General features: G+C 46.8%; 1 protein-coding gene across 7 annotated transcripts in view; it reads right to left on the bottom strand.

Annotated features, from left to right (window-relative positions):
• CDC48B (cell division cycle 48B) overlaps positions 1-23,445 on the bottom strand; it is a 205,885-nt gene that overhangs the window by 74,571 nt on the left and 107,869 nt on the right. For all 7 annotated transcript variants that reach the window (XR_015689157.1, XR_015689158.1, XM_087669709.1 and 4 more), the window contains one exon: positions 4,179-4,275. Coding sequence is in view for 5 of the 7 variants with exons in the window: in XM_087669709.1 (XP_087525835.1) it covers positions 4,179-4,275 (97 nt within the window). In the remaining 2 variants the exon portion in view is untranslated. The remainder of the gene's footprint in view (positions 1-4,178; positions 4,276-23,445) is intronic.

The following is a 23,445-nucleotide window of genomic DNA, read 5'->3' as shown; positions in this document are numbered from 1 at the left end:
AGTGAAGCAAGTCCCGAAGCTGCGCCTTAGCTAGAGAATGTCCTACTACCTGACCATAAATCGCTATTTCCATTAGCTCCAGCTCCTTAGCTCTCGGACGGCTAAGAGCTGCTCCTCAGAGAGGACCACATGAATGTGTTTGACTAGGGGGCACTCACAGAGTGTGCCGGCGTCTGACCAGAGGTTTCCATTGCACGTCCCTTCTAAGAGAACTACCAATCACGTCGCAGTGCTACTTGGGGGGGGGGGGGGGGGGGGGGGAAGGGAAAACACTGTTGTTTTAGAGGATTGGTAGCGCTGAATGAGAAATAGGACAGATAGGGTGGGTAGGTAGAGAGTGGAGTATACTTAGGGAGTGGCCACTGAGTGGCCACTGTGCATGCACGATGTGCGTACAATGGATCCAAAAGTAGGTGTGCATTGACTAGGCATGGGCATGGTACTTGCATGGGTAGCCCAAGGAGGGGGGATGTGGACACAGTAGGCAAAGAATGGAATCCCTACATGGAAGCAACCCATGTAGTGAGTCATGACACAGCATAGGCAGAGGATGAACATCCTTTTTGAGAGACCAATGGATTTTGGATTTTCTTTTGTGTTTTTAAAGGAGGAGTGTATGGCGAGGGATGGTGATGGGTGGTGGTTATCCAAGGGATGCCCATCACAGACATCCCAGGATAGACAAATGTCCTCACTTGTGGATGGGTGTAAGGCACAATGTTAAAAGGTAGAATTCATGCTAACAATGAATCAAAGTGCAAAGCGACATTCTCCTGTGGATAGCTAACATTTGGTCACGAAAAGAAAAGGTACTATGAACTGAAACAAATGATCAAAATCCTAGGTGTTGGATGCAGATGTGGACTGTAATCCTAAGTTATTGAAAGAAAAAGAAAGAAAATCTATGTTTTGATTGGAGCCATGTACCACCAACTGGAGGCTGGAAATCTGATCACAAAGGCTGCAAACAGCAGGCAACAGCAGGCTGAAGGTGTGCTGCGGACTGCACAGCAACAAAAACACAGGTTGAACTAGAGAAGAACTGACCTGAACTGCTAGCAATGATGAGCTGCAGCAAACACAGTAATTCAGTACCTCCTGATAGCAGGGCAACAATAGAAAAACAGGCCAGGGGCTGAGCTCGAGAGAAGACCAGCAGGCTATGGTAGATGGAATTCTATATTGTGTGTTTGTGTTGTTATTGGGGGTCTTGTGGGGGTGAGGGGTGGGTGGCTGTGAACAGGGCCCTATTTATAGGCCTAGCAATGACCTCAAACCCTAACCCTAAACTTACACACACTAAGGCATGTTCGCATGCTAACACACACTGGTGTGTGTTTACACATGAAGGAAGTAGACCTAACATAAGTGCCTCTATATACGCAAATGGTTACGACAAGCCATGCTCAAGGTCCATCGCACATGCATATGCATGAGGCTTGCAGGCCCCACCTCAACCACCCTCTCTGGCATCCAAATTCGTGAGGGATGACGGCACCACTAGAGCTAAAAGATCGATTTCATAGTCACTATGAATCAAAATCTAAGGATAATGAAGAGTCAATGGAGTCCTTGCCGTTCTTCTCCTTCTCCTTCCGCAAAGGCACTAGCTTCTCACAGTCCTTGCAGAGATGCTCCTTCTTTCCACAATAGCATTTTCCCTTCTTCTTCTTCTTCTTCTTCTTCTTCTTCTTCTTCTTCTTCTTCTTCTTGTCATTCCTCTCTAAAGTAGCCAAAGCTCGCTCATGGATGCTGCCAAAATGAGATGGCAACCTTCCCCATAACCTGAGTGCAGATTCATCCTCCAATAACTTAGAATTCATAGTTGAAAACTTACTGGAGTCGTGGACACCTAAGCTGGTGATGCATTTGCCACACCATAATACTCTGAAAGAAGCTTGCAGAGAACAATCCGCACCAAGTGAGCTTCAAGTAGAGCTCACTACATGTCGTGAAGCTACTCCTCGATTTGTGACACACGAAGAATGAATGTTTGTATAATAGTATTGGTAGACTTGAAGCAGATGGTCTGCAACTAACCATAGATAAGTTGGGGCTTCGACCACACCTTGCAAGATGTCCCCTAGGATGTGACTGCCAGTGGAACTTCCTTCAAGATACATCAAAGAAGCACTGCATATGCTTTGACATCATTTTGTGTCCCAATTTAGGATTGCTCCCTCAAATTTTCTTAATCCCAACCAAAAGGAAGATGAGATGGTCATCAGGGACAAGGAATCGAACCCTAAACAAGGTACCAAAGCTCCTCCTAATAGAACACAAACAAGGCTTTCATTACTACACTATAAGTCACATAGTCAGGGCCTTTGAGCTTGTCACCCATATTAGTGCACTGAGGAGCCATTATATGATGAACTGAAGAAAGAAGTTAGGCTTTGAGAGAATTTCTGGCATTACGCCCACAAATCAGACATTCAACAGTTCAAGCAAAACATTCAAGAGAAGCATACAAGAGGAAGGGACATAAAGGGAGTGTAGTGATTAGACACAACAACCAACATACATTAACCCTCTTTTCACAGAAAATAGGATCAAAGTCACCACCAGCTGGAAAACACAAGGGTGATGAGTATATGAATTAGGTAGTCAACTGATGGGGAAGCTATACAACAGCAGTTAAAACACAAGGTAAGCAGTATATAACAGAGGTAGAACAGGCCGACCAGTAGTTGGATGGTGTCGCCCAAGAAGAAGATGAGTTGGCCAGGCAATGGAAGCAAAAGAAAGCAACTGGTAATACTGAAAAAAAGCAAGAATACATGAACTCAAAGAATGAGATAACGGGCCATGGGAATCCATATATGGAAGCATGACTACAATGTGTACAAACCATATGGGCAATGGAGACCACAAGAGTGCTCCCAGTCTCCCTCTCTCAGGATGCATGCATGCTATAGATGATACAATGACATATAGGAGGAGGAGAATGCAGTTCTATATATAATCTAAGAATGGACCAAAGATTAAGCAGGTCAGCCAGGTGAAAAGACACCCAAAAAATGGCAAGTCGGCCAAATAGAGCAGTCCGTCCGCTGTAGGAAATGCACTGCCCAAGCTAGGCCAATGCCCATCTAGCTGCCCACTAATGTCCCATACATGCTGTCCATAAAACCATGAAATGTACAATGCTGATATCATGCCCATATCCATGCATGCACATTCCAGACCTCCTTATCCTTTGACAGCTCTGAGCCATTGCCGCTGACCATCAAAGAGTGCCAACTCCTTTCAGCAGACTCACCATTTTGGATCACTCCATGAGAGATATCCTTGCATTGATGAGAGTACATTGTTTCTGTCAGATTCCATTAACTACATTGGGATCCTACAGATCAATTACATATACTGAGAGAGATTTATCGCATGATAGTAATCTATGTTTGAAGTTCTTATCATTACAAGCATATTAGCATATTTGGTTGTTTTCATTTTCAGTGTTGTTCTCAACTTCAAGACAACATAGTTAGATATACTCATTACTTAGGCTCATAGGCCATTCTAGCTTTTTAGAGATGTAGTACATCTTTTGTTCATTCTTTCTCAAATACTCCCTGTTTACCAATATTAACTACTGTCCAAGATGCACTCTCACAGTGCCACTTACTTATAATTATAAGCAATTGCAGTTTGAAATGCCTCTCTCTTCTGACAAAGCTACTTCTCATTTTTGGCCTAAAGTTGTGAGGTTATTTGCACTCCAGTAACTATTTGTGCATGAAGTCCAAGGCACTGTCAAAGTTCAGGGGCTTCAGCAAGTTCTAATTTTCTTCTAGTAGCTGTGTTGCATTTTATGGCTGTTGTTTTAGCTAAGGAATCATCCATGATGTATAAAGCATACCTCATTAGGAGGAGAGCTGAAAACCTTTGGAGTAAATGGTTAGCATGTATACATATAACAAAAGTCAGACACTCATTGACCATTGTAACTTTGTAAAAGGGCAACAAGGAGACCAATGCTGGGTTAGTAAGATTTTGTTGCTACACATTAAAACAGTAATTTTGTTGCTATAGCTCCCATTCAAATAACCATTAAACCCAAAAAAAAAAAAAAAAAAAAAAAAAGAGTCAGAGTGGATGTGCACCATTGTGTTCTAGACTAGAATACAACAAATAATCCAAGCAGAGACAAAACGAAACATTAAAAACACGGAGACAACCTGAGCTAGTTCAAGACCATCAACCTCCGTCAATAATGTGGATAGCAGCTTCTCTCCAACATTAGTCCCTGTACTCGTAGAGTCCTCATTGCCCTCTCTGTGCACGAGATTGAGTAAATTCACATTTCCTTTATCTTACAGGCACACAACATAATCATTTTAAGACACTTGCTTGACAGTTGAAAATACAGGATAAGAACTGTATTTAATGTTAATCGTTTGCATCAACAAAGCATGACATCCATGAAAACATCTGCCTGTGTAATGACTCCATGTGCTACATCTTTCCCATTCTAGACGCATCATACCTTTACAAAATTGTGAAAAGACAAGGATGGATAGAAGTAGTGGTTTTATGGATCTTTCCATGTTTTTTAAGTTCTGACATGGGGTTTTTATCATATCTTCATGCATTGCACCATTGTCCTTTTAGAATGTCTATTAGTGGCAATGCAAACTTCGTCTTGAGCCTTGATCCTTTGCCACATGTAGGGTAATATTTATATGGATCATGGCGTTCGGTTTGATACACATGCATGGCTTTGGTGAGAATAGGAGATGGATGTAATGTTTTCCAATTATATATTCATCCTTGTAAACCGCCTCTTAATGGTCAGATGCCCTAGCGCCTACTTTTTAAGACTCTAATGGTTAGTTTATAAACCACATTGTACTATTGTATTTGGGCCACTTTAGTCTTTTGCCCAGACCTCACTTCTACAATACATGTCACATACGCCCCTAACACTTAAGGCCATGCAGACATGTCTACACACCTAAATTCCAACCGCCTCGTTGATCTAGGTAGACTACTAATAGGTGGAGCACAATTGCGTCTGTGGTGTGCCTCTACTAGCCTAGGTGGTGCTAGAACCACCAAGCAGTTCAAAAGTTCATTCTACCCACTTGGAGTATTAGGAGGACTCAAAATTGAGCCTTATTACACTCATGTCTACATGGGGATCTAAAGTCCAGAGAATCCAGTAAATTTAGACTTTAGTTCAAAGGGTACTTTTAAATGGTATGAAGCCGATATATCATACCAACCTATTGGACAAGTGAGGCTATTAATAGACTGTCCCTTTTCTAGCCTCACAATACTTGGTGGTGTAACTGTGTTTAGCTAAATGTGACCTCACATTGATGTATCATCCTTGTGTACACTATGTGCCTATGTTGACGTATATGCTTGCCTCTATTCAGGTGTACAGCTGCCTATGAATCAGCCTTAAGCATACTTCTTACATACGTGAATCAAACGTTAAATGCAAACAAGTATGAAAGTATGATTCGAGTATGATTCACACCCTCGACCTGAATCATACCTGACCCTAATTTTATTAACATATTTTAACATCGTTAGTATTAGATGAAAACATTGGGCTGTAAAAGCTTGCTGCCTTTTTATTACAGCAAAGCCTCAATTTCCAAATTCAAAATTTCCCCCTTTAAGCTTCACCTATATATATATATATATATATATATATATATATATATATATATATATATATATATATATATATATATATATATATATAGAGAGAGAGAGAGAGAGAGAGAGAGGTCTTATGTTCAATGTTCAAAGTTTAGAGTTCAGACTCCAAGCTTTCAGCCTTTAGGCAGTGAATAGTGATAGTGCAGGCTAAATACACTGCAGTGCTTAAAGGCCGTGTGTGTGTGTGTGTGTGTGGAGTTCGTCAAGCACCATTCATAGGTGTTGGTTGCTCCTTGAGTGGCGACATCAGGTTCATGTGTGGCTGGGCAGCAGGACAATAGGACAAGCAACAAGTCTGGTGCTGACAGGGAGTGGACACAAGTCTGTCCTTTGACTGCAGTTCTGGTGACAACAAGGGAAAGCAACAAGTGGAAGAAGTGAGAGAAGCAGACATGACCTGCACATGGGACCTACCTAGCGTGACTAGATTGATATAGCTTGCACAAACAGACGTGAACAAACTCACACGACCTGCATAGATTGACATGATCTCCTGTGGAGAGGCGCGCACTATCTAGTTGCCATGTTTGGGGTGCATTTCCTGCACACCTACCCTGCTCATGGGGCCTGTAGCCTTGTGCCTGCAAGCCTTGCTTGGAGTGTGACCTGTGCTGCCATGGGATCATTAGACCTGCCACAACCTTGCAGTGAATCTACCATGACGACCCTGTTGAGGGGCGACAAATTGACTGCACCAGATGACTTTCCTGACAGAGGGGCAGTCCACTGACTGCTGTTCAAGCCAAACAGACCTGCAGCAACACCACTCTGCAGAAAACCCTACCGCATGCAAGGAGATCTCTGTGCAGATGCCTTCAATAATGCAGTGGTAGATGCCTTTCAGTCGCACATGGATGAGGATCAAATGATCTTGAACTTTAACACGGAACATGCTGAGCCCCTTGTGAAACATTCCAAGTGTGTTGAGGTCTCCCTAGTCGAAGAGACAAATGCATTGCCTTGTGGGGAATCACAATCATTGCCTCATGCTGCAGAGATGGGTCAAACCTTGTCCTACGCCCAAGCAGCAAGACAGTGGGATGACAACCAAGACTTGGAATAGGAGCATCTTTTGGAATTTGCCAACAAATTGCTTGGAGAATATGTGCAACAAAATCAAGATAACTGCAGCAACTTTGAAGAGAGTGATGCCATCATTACTACAGTGGATACAAAAAAGGTGTTGCGTTCATTCTCCTCCTTCCGTGAAAGAGGAGGTCATCCTGTTCTTTACTACTAGAATTCCCTCAATGTCTTCGATATGCTCATCAACCTGTTGTGCAAGAGGACTCTATGGAGGACCTCTTTGTGGCCTGAAAGGGATGCAGGAGATGCGGGAGAGAAGAGCACACACAATGTAGGTGCTGTCAACAACGTTATGACAGCCTTATTACACTTTCATATATATATGAATAAAGAATATGGGCGGTCACTGTACACGGGGAGGCCCAAGGGCCTTTTACCCCAACAACCTCCCACTAAAAGGCCAATGGGCCAAGGAGTGAAAAAACAAAACAAAAGAAAAGAGACAAGGTGAGGAATCATGACATCTCACCCAACGACCAATGGGAAAGCGAGCTGTGTCTCCGAGTCCAAGACATCCAGGAGGCAAGTGATCCCGCAGCTCCATACAACGGAGCAATCCAACACAACTCATGAGTGCAAGGTTGTACATCATCATCATCAAAGTAGCGCATAGCATCAGCGTGGCGCATACAAGACAGCGGAGAGCATCCAAACTCTCCAGAGTCAATCACTGAAAGAGGGCCAACATCCCGAACACAAGTCAGACAGGGTCTCAAAACAGTATGCGGCCTCAGCGAAGCGGAAGACTGACATGTGGCTGTAGAATCAGCCATAAAGCGCACTGAACGTGCATCAAGAGGCCTGAGAGGTGTCTACGTCTCATAAAAGACAGCATGACAGCTGCGTAGAACCTACTGGGCATCCAAATCCCAAAACCTGTAGGCCATAAAGTCACCATCTCCATAACCAAGGAGAAGACATCTCCGTGACATAGGCTCATGTGGCATACTGACAGTGGCCTAGTAGCCAAATATACTCCATGCCTCATGCGGTGTAATACTGTCCAAAGTCAAGCACAGCGTCCTGTTAACCAAGTAGACTGCCGTCATAAGGGCCTCAGCCCAAAAGCCATAAGACAATCCAGCTGTGATAAGCATAGCAGCAACCTTCGCTTGTAAGGCCAGGCACATATCATGAGCAAACCCATAGTACTGGGGGCATAAGAAACCAATGCCATACTGGTGACAAGAGATCCGTAAGCTAGGAGAGATAGCATAGCTCTCATAATCCATCCGCAAGCACCTAGGCCTGCTACCAGCACAATCCATAAACCCATCAAGCATAGTAACAAGATTCTCAATCCGTACCAAAGGGTAAGCCCAAACACGATGGGTAGCATGATCCATGAAGGTCACAAAATACGACGCTCCACCAAGTGACTTGGAAGGCATAGTTCCATATACTGCAACATGGACTAGATCTAGAGGAGCATGCCTCACATGATCGCCATAAGCCAAAGACGCTCTGCATGGACCATGAGTACAATGAGGGCAAGTAGCATGGGGAAAAGCAGGCAGTAAGCCCATATCACATAAAGCATCCATCTCAGTGTGTCGTACATGGCCTAGGCGACAATGCCATAACAATGCATATGGTATCTGCGTAACTACAACCATAGAATCTCCCACATGAGAGACATGCACTACGTAATCACTGCCATATCTAGCACTTCTGGGCAATACCAAGCAACCACGACGGCGTATCGGGGGAGCAAGCCACTTCGGAGGTATTGCTGCATCGATCTACCTTCTCCTCAACTCCAGTCCTCTCTGGCAACCTGATACTTGTTGCAACACCTCCTCGTCCACCATCTTGTACACCTCCCACCATGTCCTGATGGTACGACCTGGGCCGGCGCCTCCCGCCTAGGCAACTGGAAGTGGGGACGCTCACCTATCTATGCCCCTTCCCGATCTTTGACCGGAAGGTTCCAGATCACCGGTTGACGGTCTATCTCCTCCTAGCAGCCTGGGGGCCTCTGGATTAGGGCCTTACAAAGTCCTTGCCACACACTGAGTAAGCTGCGAAGAGAAAGTGATCTGGGGAGGTGACTTGGGCTGACATAAAGATCCGTCTCAAGGACAGCCTCCACTCACCACCAAGCCTCGGTCTACAATCCTGCAAGGCCCTCCTGCAATAAGACCTTCCAGGTCTGCCCGCCTGGTGTGAGACCGAAGACAACTAGCTTGCCCAAGAGGGCCATACTCTGATACTCTGGGTCTATGATCCCATGTCCTCCCTCTGACCTATGTCGTATGATGGTCGCCTATGCCACCTTGGCCTTGGAGTCCCTGGAACCATCAAACCCTGACCCGAGAAAATTCCGCACTAGCCGGCCAAGCTGCACTACGCACAATGAGGAGAAGCACAACCATGAAGCTATGTATCAGGCCGTTGCTAGAAGGATTTGGTTGACCACCAGGGCTTTCCGTCTAGTGAGAGGCGGACCATGCTCCACTAGGTCAGTTTCCTCCGAATAGAAACACGGACGGGAAGAAACTTCTGGTGGGCAGGAGTGATGTTAAGCCCCACCTGGAACCCTAGGTACCGGGCAGTCTACCCTCTGCTCACCCATCTAAATCCCAGGTGGACGCCCCACTCCGTGCTAGAGTCCGGTTCTGTAAGGAAACCAACTAACTTTCGCCAGTTGATCTTTGCTCCCACTGCAGAGCAGAATACGTCAAGGGCAAGCCTCACTCTCTCCAGCATCAACTCATCGTTCTCTATGTAGAGGGCTGTGTCATCTACTTACTCTGAGTCTAACAACTCAATCTCCTCTCTTACTGGAAGTCGAAGGCCGCGTAATCCACTCACACCTAAGCTAAGGAAGTGAGACATCGCCTCTGCGAAGAGTAGAAACATGTATGGGGCTAGCGGGCAACCCTATCGAGCCGATCTCTCCGACCGAAACTCCTCCCCTCGCCTTCCACCTATGAGAACCCTCCTGGTGGCCGATCTGTACTTGGCAAAGACCCCAATAATCCAAGCCTGGGGGAATCCCAACCTCACCATGGTGCCCTTTAGGAAATCCCAGTCCACCCTGTCATAAGCTTTCTTGAAATCCAAGAGTAGTACGGCCAGTCTCTGCCCACTGTGCTGAGCCACTCCATCATGCGAGATAAGGTCTCATGTGGATACACCTTCATGGTTCAGTGTAAATGAGAAAGGAGGCCAGCTTCAAACTTCATTTTCTTCTCTTCATCGTTGATCTCCATGAAAGGAGTAACCTTAAGAAGAGTAGACCAAAACTTGTCCACATAACTTCTCATACTCTTGCTGGCCTAGCCAATCCCACTCCTTCTTGACATCATTCTTAAAATCAGGAGGCAAGAACTGAGCATAAAACTTCTTTTTGAACTTTTTCCAAGTCGTAGGTTTCCTTCCCTCCAAAATGAGAATCAACCACCAATTGCTAGCGGTGTCTTTCAAGTGCATGCCTACATGCCTGAGCTTGGACTTTTCTGAGAAATTATCATTAAAAAAAGCAACTTCAAATTGCCTGACAAAGGCTAATGCCTTAGCAAGATCTCTCTTACCAGAGTAAGAGTCAAACTTTATGTCCTTATCCCTAGACTTTAAAGTTTTAGTCTTCTTAATCTTGCTCCTCTTATGGTTCCTCTTTGTCCGTTTGCGGATTGCACGAGACTTAGAACCAAGAGGGTAGGAACTAGAAGATGAGGAGGAGGATGAGGAACTTGAGTAATCATGGGAGTTGCTAGTTGCTGAGGGAGATGACTTCCTCCTTATCCGCCTCACTCGAGGTGAGGTATTTTTACTCTTCTTGACCCGAATGTCCTTCTTCCTTCTAAGAAGCTTCTTTCACTATCTTGGACAAAGCCTATATGAGTGCATTGATGATATCTGGAAAGACACAGCGTAGTCGCCTACCAATCATCTTTGTCAGGGCCATATAGACCACTGACAATAAGGTGATCAGTCTCCGTTGGGAAAGCTCCATTCGGTCTCCCCCTTTGGGGAGAAGACTGATGAGACCTGCCAAGAGACTCCCTGGCATCTGTCCTGAGGTGAAAATCTGGTGAAAGGCCATAAGTAGAGAGTCCTTCACCACTTCTGAATAGGTAGTGAAGAAGGCCTTAGAGAGGCCATCCTCCCCCAGGCATTTCTGCCCATCCTGTGTATGGAAAGCCTCCTCTAGTTTCTTCTCCGTGAAGGGGGCTAGGAGGGAGCGTTCCATCTCCTCTCGTACGAGGAACGGGATGTGATCCCATACATGTTGTCTACATCTTTGTCCTCTAGCTAAAGTTGTCTCCTGTTGAAAAAGGCACGTGTAATAGTTGGTGGCAATATCCATCACCTCGTCTAGCCTAGAACGGGTCCTCCCATACTGATCTCGGAGGCTGTGTATCTACTCTCCTGCTGTGCGAGGCTGTGGCACCTGGAAGAACTCTCTGCACATCGTGTCTCCCTTCCGCGCCTAGAAGGTTGCCCATCTGTCCTGAGGTGAAAATCTGGTGAAAGGCCATAAGTAGAGGGTCCTTCACCACTTCTGAATAGGTAGTGAAGAAGGCCTTAGAGAGCCCATCCTCCCCCAGGCATTTCTGCCCATCCTGTGTATGGAAAGCCTCCTCTAGTTTATTCTCCGTCAAGGGGGCTAGGAGGGAGCATCCCATCTCCTCTGTGACGAGGAACGAGATGTGATCCCATACATGTTGTCTACATCTTTGTCCTCTAGCTGAAGTTGTCTCCTGCTGAAAAAGGCACGTGTAATAGTTGGTGGCAATCTCCATCACCTCGTCTAGCCTAGAACGGGTCCTCCCATACTGATCTCGGAGGCTGCATATCTACTCTCCTGCTGTGCGAGGCTGTGGCACCTGGAAGAACTCTCTGCACATCGTGTCTCCCTTCCGCGCCTAGAAGGCTACCGAGGTTCGGAAAGAGAACTTCGAGGGACTGTCCTCTATGCCAGCAATCGCTGCTCGCGCGCACACCTCTTGTGCGTGGAGGGTGGTGTCCCATGGTGCCTCCTGCAATAATCTCTGTGTGGCTGCAAGGTCCCGCCAGAGTGCTCTCTCCTCCCAACTCTGTTGCCTGGTCTGTATGGCTGCCTGTTGGCAGATTCCTCTCGACTCTGCTAGGACCTCTACAACCTCCTCTGCTATCCAGTCCCTCCTGCCCCACTCTCTAGTCCAAATCTGCTCTATCTGTCTCGTCACCTCCTCCCTCCTATAGATCGAGTTAGGGATCCGACAGGATCGTGTGTCTAGGGCGGATGCTGGGGGGTCAAGTGTCAGGATAACCAGGCAGTGATCGAACAATGTGGTGCCTGCCAACTACTCAATCTGGCCTCCACGAGAGCCTCCCCACTCTCCCACATAAAACCTGTCCGACCGCTTCAGTAGAACTCCACCTAGCCGCCTCTATCCCCAAGAGAAGTCCAATGACCTCTCCCTTCTGTGAAAGGTAGTGTCTCTCGAAGCATCGCCTGCTCGGACTCCTAGCAAAAAGACCTCCCATGCCTCCTGCTCCTCCCCAACCATGCCCTGGTAGTTACTGCCTCTGCCCTGCTAGTCCTACAAAGCCTCCATATTGTTGAAGTCTCCTCCAACGATCCAGGAATCTACCTCTTGGATTCCATCTGCAATCTCCACCGAGAACCTGATGCGTGTCCTAGCCTCCATAGGGGCATAGACCTTGAGGACTCCAAGGCACAAGTCACCAATATCCAATCTGACCCATAGAACCCTCCCTGCCACTATCGTCCAGTGGTCTCGTACCCAGGCGGTGAGACTTGGGCCAATAGAGGTGCATACGCCTCCACTCCTGCTGTGGGCACCTATGGCGTACTCCCAGTAAGTGTGCGAGCTGTCCAACAGCACCTTTCCTACCCGCTAGCCTGGGTCGGGGTGAGCTTGTGCTCCTATAGAAGCAAGATGTCGATCTGTCCGGCTAGGGCAGGCTGCAGCTCCTGCCAAACAATCAACTTCCTGGAACCACGTACCCCACTATAGTGGAGGCTATTCACATTCCAAGATGCTAGGTGTAAACTCATGGGGAAACCTGTGACTGACCGAACAGGCATCTATTCAGTGTGGAGGCTGCTGATGAGGAGAAGAAACTGTAAGATGTGCAAGTACGCTTTGCCGTCGGTCTGGACGGCGAACTCCAGTCCCCCATGGAGGCCGTCCGCCAGACCATAGGCGTGATAGATGCTCCAGATGATACTATCAATGCATCTGTCAACCATGCTAAGAGTCGTGACTCGGTACACTGGTAGAAACGGGCTGCCTGTGCCAGGGGCTACTCGATCACGTCCCTCGCACCTCTCCACTGTGGAGGGGCTCGAAAGATAATGCTCAAGTGTGGGACCTCGAGACCAGCCCACTAGTTAATATCCATCATGCACCCAGGCCACTGCTGTCCAAACAATGCTAATTATTCATCTCCCATCCAGTGTGAGATGTGATCCGTCACCTGACTCTTCACCTTCTCCTCTATCTATGTAGTCATCCACTCCCCTAATGAGTGAGAGGACAGAAGAAAAAATGCATAGTTTGGTCCATCCGATGGTGCTAGTAGATGGAGCTTGCCCCTCCTTGACTTACGAACCATGAAGATCCCCACCTCTAGAGGTAGTGGGAACTCTCTGCGCTCCACAAGTCTCAGGTAGGACCATGGGCCACTGCGGAAGAACTCTTGTGGCAACAGATGTGCCTGTCTCGGGAAGGAGTGACGGGCGGCAAGGGTGGATAAGCTTGTGGCTGTATGGGAAGGGGAGGACTGCTGGTGCGAGGGAAAAGTAGGTGTGTGTGGCTCATCACCTCCTGTGGCAGGGTGGGAGGTGGGACTGGAGGGGAGCACCTAAACCGGGTGTGGATCAAGGGGGATGCTGGGTATGGAAAGTGGTGGGGGGGGGAAGAGGATCCAGGGATGGTGGGATGGACAGGGATGGTGAGATGGAAAGTGGTTGGGTGGTTGTTTTGGCAGTTAGGGAGGTGTTGGACGCCGTGGATATCAGGTTACGCTAGCAACGGATGTAAGAGGTGTGTCCCAGGATGACAGGCGGGGCAAAGGAGCACGCTGGCTGCAGCCAAACGGGACACACCCTGTTGGGTGGTGTTTTGGGTGGTTGTTTTGGCTGTTGGGGAGGTGTTGGATGCCGTGGATATCAGGTTACGCTGGCAGCGGATGGGGGAGGTGTGCACACATATAGTTTCAAGGGTGTGGTGCAACTTCAAAGGCAAATGCAACTTTGGGTACCCTAGAGCAGCAATGTGCACACATACAGTTTCAAGAGTGTGGTACCAAATTGTGGTTTTTTGACAATTTAGTTATTCCCACACTACTCTATGGGGCAGCCATTTGGGGCCCAAGCCTTTATCATACTAGACAGATGCCACTTATGGACTGTGATGGACCCAAAGCACAACATTATCATGGTTGGGAACATATGGAAAGACCGCTGGCCATGATGATAGCATGTCTGATAAGGGCAAAACCCTCAATACCACAAGAGATCATCCGAGCACAATTGGGTGCTGCACCCATGGTAGCTGAGGCATTATCCCAAGCAATTACTTTCCTCCAGAGGATATGGCAGCTTCCTAAAGACCGATTCCCTAGACTAGCCTTAGAGTCTTCAAGACGGCTTGCAACAGAGGGAGATAGACATTGTTGGTATGCACATATGAGCACGTGGCTGAACTTACATGGCATGAGTACAGATGGACTGCCACCGTTTGATTACAGCCTTGATTGCCCTGCTTTGAGTCTCAGTCGTGTAGAGCTGAATAGCGTGATTAGAGTAGATATCACTAAAGTGGAGACAGGAAGGACTTGGTCCATGTCCCCCTTTCCCATTAGGCACGAAAATGGCACAGTACCAATGCCACTTCTTGCAACTCTCTCATGATGGTTTCACAGTGAGGCCGAGATACATGGATGCTCAACTTTCTCGTGGACTCCGAGTTGCTTTTGGTCAAATTGGCACCTCATCGCATGAGTTCTTGATTGAGACTGGCTGATGGAGCCATATTACAACCAATGAGAGAATGTGCCAGCTTTGTGGATGGGAGCCAAAACGGAGCACTACATTTGTAGATGTACTGTATACTATGATATCCGAGGCCGCTATCATTGACTCTTTAAGGAGGGCTTTGGACCACTAAGACGGGTGATGGACTATGATATGAGGACCAAATATGTTTGGGTCTTTTCTTATTGGAGCTCCAATGGTGCAGAGCAAAATTGTTACAGTATAGGAGGCAACCCCTGCCTCATCCACCCCTTCGAAGAGCAGTTACAGACTTTCTCAGTGTAGCTAAACCCCAAGCCGCTGCCACCCCAAACACTACATCTCCTACTGATAGGCGTCATCGAGAGACATCATCAGATGGCATCATAGTTGACAAAGCTACAGCATTACGCAGAGCACGACGCCCTAAGTACCTACTCTGCGACATAGGCATGCCCATATGCGCCACATTTGCATCATGATTGCCTGTTACAGATGCAGATTGGCACGCTGACTCAATCAGAGGTAGCTTGCAGAGTCTTGTTAGATTCCATAGACTGAGGGAGAGATACTCTACACTCTTTCAATCTTTTTAAACCTAGTTTTTTCAGCCTTTTGAGACTTTTCAGTTTTCCATACTTCTCATCCCGATCTACCATGTAGACCTACACATAAATTTATCTCTATCTCTTCTTCTCTGATGAGAGATGATGATACCAATTGTTTTGCTTATGGTCTCATAGGCCATTCTGGCATTTAAGAGACATTAATAGATCGATCTCTCTCTCTCTCTCTCTCTCTCTCTCTCTCTCTCTCTCTCTCTCTCTCTCTCGTGAAGATAATTGAATTAAGTAGTAAATATTTACATGAGACCATCACGTCAACCTTCTCACTGTATCTCTTACATGCTATTACATCATCACACCATCAAGTTAGCATACTCACTCTCTCTCACACTGTCACTGTAGAGATTTACAAGATGTGAGCAAGCTTCTTAGAACAACCTATTACATAACCAATTCAAAAAAATCAGACAGAAAGAATAGTTGGAGTAGAGCAAACAATCACCAGCCAGGGAGCAACAATGTCCGGAAGGACCAGGTCTACTGACATCATAGAAGTGATTTGCCATAAGACCAATCCACGCACGCGGGCCACAATGCCCATGGATGCCTGATGCCGAATCAAAAATAAAGGCATTGCGAGTACGCCATATGTGCCACAGGGCTGTCCATCTAAGAAAATGGAATAGGTACGAGCAATCTAAAGACAAAGAGGGCATAGAGGATATATTTCCCACAATCCACGAACGAACTAGTATGCGGTGTTGGGACACCGAGAACCACACACGGGAAATGAAACTCCAGATCTGTCGCAACAGGGCAAGAGACAAAGAGGTGAAGCAATGTCTCATCGCATGTAGTACAGAAAACACAGCGATCTACAGAGATCTTTCGAGCACAGAGCACATCTCCTGTTGGAAGACCCTCAATAAGCACCCTCCACATGAACACTTTACCCTGATACGGAACCTTAGACTTCCTAAGCTGGATAAATCTGTCCCGCCACTTCTCTTTGCTATCCCTAATATGCCAGAACTTATTAACCTTCCCCGTGACCCATCTTTTAGCTTCCACCATCTGATGATATATCTGATTCGCTAACCTTTTCTGAAAGTCATCAAGAAGCACAAACTTCTAGTCCCGCCATGGATGCAATGAGTGTAACGCAGGCAAAGGAGAGAACCTCTGAAGACAGTCTTGTATTGACAACCAAATGTCCCTATATCCACGAGGCACCCTAAAGTACTGATGAATACGCCTCTTTTTTTTTTTCGTAAAACGAATACGCCTCTCCCTCCCTCCCTCCCTCCCTCCCTCCCTCCCTCCCTCTCTCTCTCTCTCTCTCTCTCTCTCTCTCTCTCTCTCTCTCTCTCTCTCTCTCAGATGCTTGGAGAGTGGGTGATCCAAGTGATAAAAGAGGTCAGATCCTCATGTTGAAATTTGAGGACATGGATAATAAGAGAGCCTTCCTCTCAAAAAGAAAGGCTTTGAAAGGCGAAAAGGTTTATCTCGATGAGGATCTCACACCCGCACAGTTAGAGCATAGAAGGGCTAGCATGCCAACGATGTTGGAGGTACGTAAAGAAGGAAGTATGTTGTGTATAGAGATGGCAGAGTAATCATAGCAAAACGAAGGTCACAATGATGGTACGCGGCCTATGAGACGTTAAGGATGTCCCTTTGGAATTGTAAGGGTTCAATGAAACTCGATGCAAGTTATTTTGAGGATACTTTCCATGGGATAGACATAGCTATGTATACAGAGACACATCAATGTATAAGTTCTAGATTACCAGATATTGTGGGATACAAATGGGAGAGTGTTTACAAGCCTTAAGCTCATAGGCCAGGGGGAACAAGAGGGTTGGGTAGGGTGGCTATCCTTTATTATGAGAGCCTCCAAGACATGATTTATGTGGTGTCATGAGATGTGCAGGCTAGATATATGTGGGTAAGGCTAAGGATAGAGGGATCTATATGTTGCAGTATGTTACTTCCCACCTACCTATTCAACATTTGCCACTAGGGAGGGATCACCATTTAAAGTACTACATGAGGACACTATAAGGTATGCAAGCATTGGGGACATACTACTAATGGGAGATTTTATTGCTTGAACAAGAAGTGAGGAATCATCCTTTTATGATACTAAACATGAGATGTTTAAGGAGTTGGCATTTGACGGAACTAGGGCTTGACAGGACATCTCAAGATAAGGAGATGACAGCATATGGATCCCATTTGCTAGCATTAGGACGTGCTCATGGATTAGCTATATTCAATGGCTTATCGAGATGGCCAAGAGCGGATGCTTTCACTTGTTGGAACACTAAAAAGGAAGTCAGCATTCTGGACTATGTAATGGGCTCGCCAATGTTAGTTCTTGAAAGCATTTTGAGATATCTAACAAGCCGATTGGTCTAGCAACCGACCATGCAATTCTAAAATTCACCCTAGCATGTGGTCAAACACACGAAACATACATATAGGTATTGTTGCCAAGAGGCACCTACACAAGGAGATGAGTGCCTTCAATGGTTTTCCCTTGTGTGTGTGCGCGTTCTATGCTTCCTTCTGCCCCCCGTCATCAGTCTACAAGGAAAGTATATACAGAAGGTCCCAAGGGCCCACCTGCGAAGCTAGCCTTTGATACGAGAGGTAATGTGATTACACCCTGGGATCGTCGTTATCCCCGTTCCACTTCCAAGGCAGTGGATATTCCCTCTACCTCTAAAGCGGGCCGCCAGAATTCTTTTACAGTGTTAGCCGACTTTCTGGATGAAGGTGTCCTGGACGTTCTCGCGGAAAAGCTGAAATCGAGGCAACAGGTGCCTCGTTCCTGATCCTCTTTTTTGAAGATATATGAAAATAGCCACGTGGAATGTGCGAGGCATTTGTTCTCGTCATAAGCAATATGCCATGTGGACTGTCTTGCATGAGAACCAGTGGGATGTCTTGTGTGCGGTTGAGCACAAGAGTCACGGTGAAGCAGGAAAAGTTGTGGATTGCCATGGGTTTCGCCTGTTTTATACAGGGACACATGTGATGCACTATTCTGGCGTGCTTATGATTGTTCATGAGAAATATCAGCCTGTTCTTATAAAAAATGATGTACAAGGCCGCTTTGTGGTAATAGAAGTTTTATTTGAAGGAGAGATCTTATGGTTGCTGGGCCTCTATGCTCTGAATGACCCTGCATCTAGACGGGATCTTTGGAAGACTTTGTAGAGCTCCATGTCACTTGGCAGAAGGGGTTTTTTGATGGGGGATTTCAATATGTGTGTTGATTCTTCTCAGTCCACTTTAGGCCATTCGGTAATGGATGCTCCGGAAAGTCGGGTGTGGAATGACTTTGCTCTTCACACACTTAAGCAAGATCTCTGGTCCTGGCTCCACCCTTCTTCTTCAGGGTTTACTTTTCATTCCGCTCAATATGCAACTACCTGGTCGCGGTTGGACCGAATGTATATCATGCAGGGGGATGATTTTCTTCCCGGGATGCTGGAAATGAAAGTCTTGCAACAATATGCCTTGTCGGACCATTTCCGTCTCCAGCTTGAGATGCTTGCGCAACCGATTGCACCTTTTATGCAGTGGCTAGAAAGACTCCCGTTACGTTTCAACTCGTCCTATTTGCAGCATCCAATCTTTCAGGGCTATATGCAGCAATTAATTGAGAGATTTCTATTGGACTTCGCCGCTGAGGGCTTGGCTTCTTTTGCACGGCTGCTCTCTAATGTGCAGCGGGTTGCTCGGCAGTATGGGATCCATCATGCCTCTATTTCTCGCCGGCGCCGACACGCAGCGGAGAACTTACTGGCGTTGGTTCGGTCGCTGCTGGTGGACACCCCAGATGATGAATTTCTGCTGTCACTAGCAATGCGTTTGATTGATCTTATTCAAGTATTTCAGTTAAAATGTTATCAACAGGCCAAAATGCACAACTTCACCGACACATTGCAAGATAGTGCTTGTCAGACTCATAAGTTCTTCCGCGCATTGCATGCTTCTCCTGCTCGAGAAAATATGACTAGACTCCAGGATTCAGAAGGTCGCATGGTCACTGATCCGCAGACCATTGTCAATATGTCCAGGAATTACTTTCAGGATCTTCTTGGTTCTTCTCCGTCGCCTTCTAACCAGGTTACGCATGCGCGTTCCGTCTTCTATGATCTGGTCCGCCAGCAGGTTCCACTTGATATGCAAGCAACGTTGGAGGCAGATATTAGTGAGGAGGAGGTTATGGATGTTTTGTTACACCTGCCTAAGGATAAAAGCCCTGGGTGGGATGGTCTCACCAATGAATTCTTTGAGAACTTCGCCACCCAACTGGTGAAGCCACTGGTGGCTTTGTTTCAGCAGGTTTGGGAAACAGGGGTGATGCCTTCCTCATGGAAAGAAGGCCTTATCAAGTTGCTTCCAAAGGTTCCTTCACGGTCGAGGTTGCAACACTGGAGGCCAATTTCTTTGATGGGTTCGATGTACAAAATCTTTTCCAAAGTGCTGGCGAATCGGCTTCACAAGCACCTTCCAGCTACTGTGCATCCTCTTCAATACGGTTTCATTAAGGGCCGCAACATTCTGCATAATATTTTGAATGTGCAAATGGCTATTGACTATGCGAGGCACTCCAGTCAAGAAGTGGTATTGATTCAACTGGATCTGGAAAAGGCTTTTGACTATTTGGACTGGTCTTTCATTGCAGAACTTATGTCCGCTATGGGTTTTGGTCCTCGGATGTCCCGATTGATCTACACCATTAGTGTTGCAGCTTCTTCGCGCGTCATGCTCAATGGTGGGGTTACAGAGCCATTTGTCCTTGCACGCTCAGTGAGACAGGGTTGCCCTTTGAGTCCTCTCTTCTTTGCCCTAGCAACCCACCCGGTTCTTTCAATGTTATCTTCAATGGCAGCTTCTGCTCAGCTGGCCGGATTGTCGCTTCCTTTGGGACAACACTTTATTAGCCAATCACTGGCTGATGACAGCTTTATGATTTTGCGTGCGGACAAGGACAACATTCGCAAGGCATTAGATGTTTGGACGCTCTTTGGTCATGCTTCTGGTCTTCACATCAATGCCTTCAAATCAGCCATTCTCAGTTGCACGGAGTCTGATTTACAGTCGTTGGGCTGGCAGGGTCAAGTTGTTCCCCGTGGCTCCATTGTCAGGCATCTTGGATACCCATTGGGGGTTGATGTTCGGCCAAAGAAGCTGCTGGAGTGGATTTCACAGAAATTGACAGCTAAGTTTATGTATTGGAAGTCGCAAGTGTGGCCATTCCATGTCCGCCTCAAAGTGGCGCAGACAATTATGCTGCCGATGCTCACATACTTCTTACCATTGCTACCGTGGACGCCTACTACTTTGAAGGCTCTCACTCGCCCCATTCATTTCATGTTATGGAAGAAGGATTCTTTGCACGCAGGTATTTCGTGGATTTCATGGTCACATACATGCACCCCCAAACGCCTGGGTGGGGGGGCTATTTTGGATGCTGAAACTCATATGCGGGCTCTTCGTTGGTCTCTTTTTCGCGCGCTGTGTGTGGATCATCACCCATGGACCATTATAGCCCGCTATTTTCTTGAGGACAGGGGGCTCCGGCTTGGTAATACACGACTTCGGTGCTCCTGGTGGCATGTCCTTAATGCTGACTCTCGATTTTCCAGTCCCTCTTCCTCTCTGTTACTGCACTTGGTTGGCTCTTGGAAAGTGGTGCTCCAAAAGGCCCGTTGGCATCCAGTGGGGGACCGCTTGCATACTAACTCCTTTCAACTGGAATTGTTGGCAGTATCGAGATTGCTTTCATGGGAAGACAAACATCAGCTCAGACCGAGATTTAACCGCATGGCCCGTTTAGGTGTGACTTCGATTGCGGATGCTACCCTTGCCACTCGCAATGTCCTCGCATCGTTTCGGATTGCTAGGAGACTTTTCAGGATCCCGCGCGGATACCGTGGTTTATGGGAACAGCTGTTGTCAAAGCTTCAGGGTAGGCAACCCTTTTCTGCCCTGGCTGTGGAGCGTCCTTGGCAGGACTGGGACCTTGCAGGCCGCTTGAGTCTGGAAAAGGCTTCTGCTAATCAGGTGTATCATCTTCTGATTAAAGATCACCATTGGCTGGCTGTGAAAGCTAATACTGTGTGGGGATTGCGGAAATCTGAGTCATGGTAGAAGGCTACTGTGATGGAAGGCTGGTTGAATAAGACCCCTTTCAAATGTAAGGTCTTTCTTTGGCACGTCATGATTGGTGGTCTCCCTCATGCTTCGGCCCTTTCCAAGCGTAGCATCTCGAACGGCAATTGTTTCTTCTGTACCACTACTGCAGAATCGGCCCGACATCGATTTATTTCTTGCCCGCTCGCCAAGAATATCTGGTCGTTCTTGTCACAGGTTTGGCGCGCAGTGGTGGGATCCTCACTAACCCCTTTCGATTGGGTTTTTGTGCGCCCAAAATACCCCACACTGCCCCAATTGCATATGAAGATCTTATTCCACTTCTGCAGATATTGGGGATGCTGGCACACTTGGACCACTTGGAATGCCTTTCTTTTTGATTCGGCATCTAATGTACCAAGACACCTTGCCCGGCTTAAAGGTCTTTTGCATTGGCAGATAGATCTTATTCGGCATTCGGACTTGCTCCCTCGGGAGGACCTGCTTCCCTGGCATATGGCAAGTTCCTCTGGGTCTTTGCCATGATTTGTGTAACTTTTTCGTAGCCTAGTATTGGGTTTTTACACACGTTGGCTTAGGGCCCTCGTGTATTTTGTAATCATGTAAACTTGTACCTTTTTTCGTAATTAATACAATTACCTTTTACGAAAAAGAGAGAGAGAGAGAGAGAAAGAGGTCTTTTCAATGAAAATTTTGCAATATTTGACCAGGTAGCATTTAGAGGGGCAGTGCATCTGTGTGGTGCAATAGAGCCCATCTTACATGGGAATGCTTCTGTAGCTGCTGTATGTAAAACCTTCGCTAGAGATTTAGTGACATTCTCCAGTGGTTCATGCTGGTCTAGGTGGCTTAAGCCATCTCATACTGCATCACTTTAGATATGCGAAGTTTGCTCTGAAACTCATAGGGCGGAAATGTGTGTATTTGTTGCGCAAATCGGATGCAAAAATTGGGTGTAGCGAACCAAAGAAGCTCTCCCTTACTCTCTTTTCTTATAAAAAGTGAAAGCACGACTCATAAAACTCAAAATAGACTTAAAGAAGAGTAAAGTAAATTTGAGCGCAGCATGCTCTGAAGAGAACATTTCTTTCCTGCGCATATACGTGCGCACGGGATCCTGTGAAACTGTAGGTCCAGAATCCGCCGGGCCTGCATCCAACTTTTTCCCTTTGTTAGGACGTGCCTCTTGCCAGTTATTACTACGGGAATCCAAACCCCCGACCTGTTGTTTACCTTTATTCAAAACATTAGGTGGCTGGGGGGCCTCCTTTGCCGGAGCATCAAGGACCATGTCATCCATAGGCATCACACCATGCGCATCATCCGAAGACTGGTGCCGCTCTGCGCATTCAGCCATAAAATGCCCCAGTTTGCCACAGGAGAAGCAGTGGCCTGCAAAGTTGCCCCATTTCAAGCGAAAGTGCAAAGGATGCATGCCCGAGCAGTTGAGGCGAAGCCACGCAGGCCTTTTCCTGGCCGTGTCCCATAACATACATAAACGGTTTCGATTCATGGCTCTTAGGCTTGGGGGAACCAGCACCGTTCCCACAACTGCCATCGCATCCTTTAACAATGGCCAATAGACCGCCGGACAATTTTCCACCTCCACCCAAATGGCAATTTGGACAGGAGCTCAGCTCGATGCTTCTCTGATTTCAGCAGCACCTCATAAAATCCGTGGGGTCCAAGAAAGATCTCCTCAACACACTCCCCTTGTAATACATGGTGCAACCACTGACGGATATGGGAAAGCACTGGGATCCTGCCAGTGAAGAAGAGTATGACCGCACGATCATAGAACACTGAAAAGGATCGCAAAACAGTTTTTGGGTCCACCGTGGCTTCCAGCACTTCATCAGTTCCCGAGTCAGAAAAAGCTTCATGATTATGTTGAACATAATCGCCAAGCAGAGTATTCGCAAATTCCAGCAAATGCTCCCAGTCAATCTCCTGCGAATCCACAAAATCAGAGGC

The sequence above is a fragment of the Lygodium microphyllum genome, chromosome 27, assembly GCF_053477565.2.
Source record: "Lygodium microphyllum isolate KBCC chromosome 27, Lygodium_microphyllum_v1.1.10, whole genome shotgun sequence".
In the NCBI taxonomy this organism is placed as follows: domain Eukaryota; kingdom Viridiplantae; phylum Streptophyta; class Polypodiopsida; order Schizaeales; family Lygodiaceae; genus Lygodium; species Lygodium microphyllum.
The sequence above is the reverse complement of the archived record's forward strand: the minus strand, read 5'-3'. Positions and strand labels throughout refer to the sequence as shown.